The sequence below is a fragment of the Corapipo altera genome, unplaced genomic scaffold (assembly GCF_003945725.1).
Source record: "Corapipo altera isolate COAL_440 unplaced genomic scaffold, ASM394572v1 61016, whole genome shotgun sequence".
NCBI lineage: Eukaryota > Metazoa > Chordata > Aves > Passeriformes > Pipridae > Corapipo > Corapipo altera.
Window position 1 is genome coordinate 214,671 of NW_020885063.1, and position 6,904 is coordinate 221,574.

Consider the following 6,904-nt stretch of genomic DNA (forward strand, 5'->3'; position numbering starts at 1 on the left):
GGGGCGCGGCCCCGGCGCCTCAGACAGCGCGGCCGCCGGGCGGGAGCACCATGTGCGGTGAGCACGGGCCGGGCCGGGCCGGGGCGGCGGGCAGGGCCGGGCCGGGCCCCGTGTGCTCCGGCCGGCCGGGGGAAGGAGGCTCCGGGCGCTGCCGCCGCCCCGGCCCCGTTATCCCGGGTGTTATCCCGGTGTATCCCGGGTGTTATCCGGGTGTATCCCGGGTGCCATCCCGGTGCTATCACCCCGCCGCGCCGGGGTGGGGCGGCTCGCTCGTGTTAATGCCCCGAAAAGGCGAATTGTCCCCCGGTGGTGACAGAACGTGGCCCCGGCGGACAAAAGGCCCCGGTAGCGCCGGGGGCCGGGCGGGGATGCCGGGCTGTGGGAACGGGGGATCTCTGCTCGGGGTGCTGGGCTGTGGGAACGGGGGAGCCCTGCCCATGGGTGCCGGGCTGTGGGTGCCGGGCTGTGGGGATGGGACAGCCCTGCCCGTGGGTGCCGGGCTGTGGGGATGGGGGATCTCTGCCCGTGGGTGCCGGGCTGTGGGGATGGGGGATCTCTGCCCGTGGGTGCCGGGCTGTGGGGATGGGACAGCCCTGCCCGGGGGTGTCGGGCTGTGGGAGCCCCGCTGCTGCCCGGCGGGACACACGGGAGCCCCCGCCGACGTGCCCAGCCCCGGCTCGGCTGTGTGGGAACAGCCGCTCCCACCCGGGGGGCAGAGCAGTGGGGTTTTGAGGCGTTACAGCTTGTGACACGAGGGTTTCCCGGGGCCCTTCGGGTTCGGTCGGTGCGGGCTGAGGCAGCGGGCGGGGTCCGGCCGGGGCTCGGCAGTGCCCGGGACCAGCTCAGGACACACCAGCGGAGCCTCCCCGAGCTCAGCTCGTGCCCCGGGCGAGCAGCAGCTCGGGCCAGCGAGGCTGGTCCTCTCACCGAGGTCCTTTCCACTCCATTTGCTGTTCTAGTACTGCCACTCCGCCTCTTCTTTTGGGCACGGGAATATCACTGATCCTTTCTCTTTCTGTCCCGTCGTCTTCATGTTTTTCCATGGATATCTATGCAGCAGTGATCTGTTGGTTCTTCCTGTTGTCATTCAACATTTCCTTCTCTTTTTTGTTAGTTAGTTTTATGTGCAAAATTAAAGTGATGCTCTAAGCAAGGTTATGGGGTTTGTACCTAATGTGCAAGTTGCCATTTCTCTCATTGTTTTTGTGGGGTTGAACTGGTATCACCTCCAGACTCCTCCAGTACCTGAGCAGCGTGTCCAGCTTCGTGCCCTCTTTCCAGAGCCTCTTTACCAGGGAGCTGGGAATCGATCCTCTTTGTCAGTCTTCCTGCTGAATAGAACTCGTGTTGTATTTCTGTAAATTGTGTTTCTGACTGTACATCTGCCCTTGTCAGAGAAAAATGAAGGTAAGGCAGGTCAGAACTGCACACCCCAATTTGCAGTCAAGTGGCACCAACTTTCTCTTCAGCCTACCGACAAATACTAAGGTGTAAAGCCATGGAAGACACAATAGTTTCCATGCAAAAACCAAGTAAAAATTCAGTGAAGGGAAGATCTGAGCTTCCCTTGTGGAAGTTGTGGAGCACTGCGAAGAGGCCATGAGGAACTCCAGCTTACATTTAACACTATGTTCAGTTGTGTTAAAAGTACAAAGTGGAGCAAAGCTAAGAATAGAAGGGATAATTATTATTATAAATAGCTTGCTGCAAGGATAGGGATGGTTTGGGTGCCTCGTGCTTGCCTTATGTGAGGTCCAGCCTTTGAAATGTGCAGTATTAACTTTCTGCTCTTTGTCTTTTTGTGTGTGATAAGCCCTGAAAATGCTGGGGGGAGTTACTTAGTTGTGTTCAGACCTGATGTGTTTCTCCTCTTTCCGATATAAGCAAAATTCTCTTTGGATATTGAAACATTTTATGAAGACAGTGAGAAAAGCATTAGTGAATATTGACTCTGCTGTTGAGTCTTGTTCTGGGGGTCAGAGATGTATCCTGTGGGGAGATCTGACTTGTCTCTCCTGACTGAGGGGATGTCTTGCAGTGGAGGGCCCTGATCTCTCATGCTGTGGGTTCCACAAGGTCTGAGCAGCTGAGTTACACAGGGTAGTGGCAGCTGCACAGGCCTGGTGAATCCTCAGACAGCGTTTCTGGATTAGAATGGGAAGTTGGGATTTACACTGCTTTGTCTTGCCTGGTGGGTCCCCTGCCACCTTCAGAGTTTTACCCAATTCATCTCACACAGAAAGGTGGTTATTATGATGAGTTTTAACAGAAAAAAATGTGACAGTGCTGCAATTGTTGTCTGAATTCTCAGATACCTCCGTTTATCAGAGAGACTGAAGGGAGAGCTTCAGTTCACTCCATCAACAGCTTCAGCTTCCAGACTGGAATTACCAACAGTGTTTCCCCTGGTGTTCAGGTTTATGTGTGACCTTACAAAGTCCCATGGTCTGACAGGCTCCTGCTGCTGGACAGGGGAAGGAAAGGAACCTCAAAGTTCAGTTCCTTGGTGTCTGACAGCAGTATGGAGACGTGCTGGGGTTCTGCTTTTAGTAGTGTTAGTGAAAAATAGTGTTTGCTCTTGGTGTGTATTAGAAACTTGTAGTTTGAAGACCTGGCCAGTGTAAGTTGAGTGTGCTTTGGTCTGAATACACCAAACCTGTTCAATGGCATCTATGAAATAGTTTAGAAAACAGGTTTTTCAGGGTAGCCAGGCTCGATGGACTGTTCTGTAAATCAGTAAACCTGTTGTATGCTCTGACTAGTTTTAATGACAAAAGGGATTGTAGAATTTAGGTCTTGTATTTCTAGTGATTCCTGAAGATAAAAATGGACTTGAGTTCCAGGTTTGGGGGCTGCCTGTCCAACGGCGGGGGCTGCTGTCCCCCTGCTGAGCTGCCATTTGTCACCCCGAGGTGTCCCTGGGGGCTGCCCTTCTCTGAACCAGGAGCAGTGGTTCTTGCCCAGAGGGAACCCCCAGAACTGATGCTCTGGTTGTTCAGTGAGGCAGGAGAAACCCTGCCCCTTTCAGCTGGGGAGGGAGAGGTGTGTGCGTGGGCAGCCAGAGCAGCGTCCAGTGCACAAATGTGGATCTGCACTGAGGGGATGTTTTCCTGCTTGGCTTTTTTCTTAGCCTGGAGGTGATGGATTGGGTGTAACCTCTCCCCTGTGCAGCTCTGACAGCACAGCGAGGGTGGGTCTGACCCTGTGCTCCTCAGACCGGGCAGAAATAGCCAGGTTTTGGTACACAGGGGTTGGCACCTCCCTGAACTGCAGGTGACAGGAGCCCACTGCAGTGGGGCTGAGCATCCCTTCTGGGACAAAGGGTTCCTTGGAATTGCCAGGGGGATGTACTGATAGCATCTGTGGAAGTGGTTTAACAGTAAAGGGTATGCTATAAAGGAGTTTGTGAGTAAACCCAGCCTGAAGGCTTTTCTGCTTTTGTAGGAAAAGGATTAGGAGAAGCTGTTCCTGAGTAACTTCACCTATTCAAGATCCTGGAGAAGATTATTTATCTGGAAGTAGTGATTCATTTCATTTGCTTGTGAACTTCCCATGAAATAAAGGAATCTGAGCTCCAGAAGGGTCACAGGAAAATGAAGTTCTCAGGAAAAGTATTGTGACTGTCAACTATAGAAATCAGGAACATCCATTTGTTAAAAGTTCTATTCTGCTAAAAGTACCATCTGTTTATAGGGAGCTCTTTGTGTAGCTGACAGTAAGAAGGCCCAGGATTTGGGCTTGAATATTAAAAAGAGAGTTGGGTTTCCCAAGCTGCCAAATGCCTGTTCTCATGGTTGCTCAGGTAAGGTTTTTAAGGCAAACCCGCAAGAAAGGAAATGGTTTATGTTCTAGAGTGTATAGATCAAGATATTTCACTGAAGAGAAATACAGACAGGACTCCTTATTGTGGATTTCAGTGTGATTTGGGGGTTGTCTGATAAGCTGACATGCTTTGAACGAGCCTTTTCAGTCTACATGTGCAAACTCCTGTGTCAGGTCAGTAGTTTAAATATGTCATTAAGTTGAAATGCTTCATTATGTTGTAAAGTGGGAGTGCTGTTCTAATTCCCAAGTGTGTTAGTGTCAAGTCCTGAGGTTTTAGTGTGCTCCAGCCAGGGCTGTTGTGTTTCCTGAGCCTGGCAGACAGACATTCCTGGAGTGTCTTTGCTGCTGTTTTCTTTCAGCTGGGAATTCCCAGTTCCAAACAGTGCTGGACAAGAGGGAAGTTCACAGGGTTGGTGTTTTGCTTCACATATCACGTGTTTCAGCTGGAACAATGCCAGCTCAGGGCTTGTCAAGATAGAGTGATTAAACGTCATTAAATGTCACTCATATATCCTGGTTTTCTGGAATACTTCCTCCTGCTGGCTTGTTTCACAGAGTGAGTTCCAGGGGGCAGGTGTGGTGTTGTTACTGAAGAGCCCTTGTGTGGGAGGGGCTGAAACCAAAACTCCTCTTTTCGGGTCTGCTGGGCACCTGAAATTCATGGTTCTGGGAGGTTCTGCTCGGAGTTTGGGTTTGTACATTTTCAGCACCTGACAGCTGGGCTGGCAAGGGGGATAAGCTGGGGATGCACCAGATGGGACCCTGGTGGAACTCCTTGGATTTGCCTTGGAATTTCATCCAAACCAGCATGTTCAAGGAACTGTCACTTTGACAGAGAGATTGGCACTTCTCTGAGAGCCCTCCTGACAGAGCTGTGCAGTGGTGTCTCCTCATCTCCTGACAGAGCTGTGCAGTGGTGTCTCTTCATCTCCTGACAGAGCTGTGCAGTGGTGTCTCCTCATCTCCTGACAGAGCTGTGCAGTGGTGTCTCCTCACCCCTGCATCGTGTGCAGTGATTTGAAGAGCACAGGGAGGGAGGGAACAAGGCTCTCCTGTGGTGCCTCGGAGAAGGACGTCCCTGGTGTGAGAGGAAAGGTCCTTTCCAGGCTGAACTGCAGGGTTGGGGGTTCTGTGTCCCACCTCGGGGCAGGCTGCCTTTTGTGGCTGGATGAAGTGACCCTTTGTTCAGCTCTTAAGTGAAAAGAGGGTTTTTCTTGCCGGGCCCAGGCTCTGTGTCAGGCTGGGACGTGTGTGTCACGCTGTGTGTCACCTGGGTACCCTCTGACAGTTGGGACCCAATGCTTGAGCTCTGATTTCAGAGGAAAATTCCCTCTACACAGCCCAGCTTGTGGCTGCTGGGAGAAAGGAACATTTTTCAAAAATGCTCCTAGATCAAGCACTTCTGTCCTCTTCAGTCTTTCTGTTGAGGGCAGTGGAACTGTGCTTAAAAGTGGCAGTGATTCCAAGGTGTGATTGCTCAGATATTCCTGAATAACCCAATAGTTAGAGTCAGTAAAAATGCTGGTTTTGAAATGTGCATTCAAACTTTCCCCAGCTATGACGAGTCACCTCGTTACAGGATGTTTGAAAAAGAGAAAATGAAATGCATTTGTAAATATTCCCAGTAAATGAAACTTCTTTACACATAATTCATCATGATAAGCGTCATAAATGGGTGATAAGCCTTCAGATACTGGAGTCTAGCTTGCAGAGTAGTAAGTCGTGTTTTGGAAGACTTGTGTCCTTTTACAGGAGCCTTATTTTTCCATACTTTACTTTAATTATGCGCCATTTTTACATATTCTATTTTTATTTCATTTTTTCCTGTTTCCTCTAAAGTGCATTTCAAACCTTCTTGTCTTACTTGCATTTTTGTCTGTAAAATGTGTTGCTCACAGGTGAGTTCTTAGAATTTGATTTTCCCAGGGGCATCTCCATTATCACTCCAGCTATTTTCCTCTCAGGGTCTAAAAGCTGAACTGAGTCAAAATGGAACCTCCCAGTATTTACAGGGTCTGGTGTTTTTCTGAGGAGTGTGTCTGCATATTTCACATCATTAACAGTGTATTTGCATTTCTTCTGTTTTCCTTACTTTTCATAGTCTGTGTTTTCTGATAAGAGGCACTGAATTCCTTGAGTTGGGTTTTTTGGGGGTTGTTTGGGGTTTTCTTTTTGTAGCATTCTTAGTCTCAGGTTCATATTTTTTTCACAGGCCTCCTGAATAATCTTAATGTAATTGTGCTGTAATTAATAGACGTTTTCAGTGCCTGAGACAAGTGCCAAGCTGGCTGCTTTCTGGATGGATGTGTTGTGTTTGTTTGCAGTACAGGCAGGAGTAAACCCTTTGGTTTTCCCTCTCCTTCCAGAGGAGCCATCCCTTCCTGAGGGCATGGCCTTGTGTCCTCCCCTGCCAGCAGTTGTGATCCCTGACAAGGAGTCAAGTTTGGAGCTGTTGGTTGGGTGTTTTTTTTTAGTTTAGGTGTGACTGAACTTGATAAAATGTGCAGAGAAAACGACTTCTCAAGCCACTGTCTGATTTGGGTTCAGATTTACCAAAAATGTCCAGCCCTGCCTGCAGGGAGACAGTTCTGCTTTTATGCCATTTTTTTGGTTGAGAATAAGTAGCAATCCAAGTGTCAGGAGCGGGATGGAGACTAAAATGTTCAATTCACATTTAAAAAAAATATTTTATGGCAGGAAAATGAGTTTCTGCCTAAAAACTGTGCCCGTCTGTGGAGTGAGACTGTTTTCAGGAGGAAAAACAGTCCTCCTGAAACAGTTTCAGGTTTGGTTTCAGAGGGGCTCAGCCTGGGGTTGCTGTGCTGTGCAGTGGTGTTGGTGGGGCTGGGAGCTGTGCTGTCCCCCTTCCCTGGTGCCCCCACCCTCTGGCTGTGCCCAGTTTCCCAGTTCCAGATGTGTGGGTGACACCCTGTGCCCCCTGTGCTTCCATGGAAAATACCCTCATTTAAAATGTGATATCACGGCCTGGAAATGAGTTGGGGTTTGTGCCTGGTGGTGTTACAGGGGCAGTGCCTGCCATCCCACAGTCCCAGGAGCATTCCCTCCCACCCTCATCCCT

The 6,904-nt window shown here is 50.0% G+C and overlaps 1 protein-coding gene across 2 annotated transcripts in view; it reads left to right on the forward strand.

The window, feature by feature from the left end:
- Window positions 1-6: 6 nt before the first annotated feature.
- GFPT1 (glutamine--fructose-6-phosphate transaminase 1) overlaps window positions 7-6,904 on the forward strand; it is a 41,005-nt gene continuing 34,107 nt past the window's right edge. For both annotated transcript variants that reach the window (XM_027669019.1, XM_027669018.1), the window contains exon 1: window positions 7-57. In XM_027669019.1, coding sequence (XP_027524820.1) covers window positions 51-57 — 7 coding nt within the window. In that variant the 5' untranslated portion in view covers window positions 7-50. The remainder of the gene's footprint in view (window positions 58-6,904) is intronic.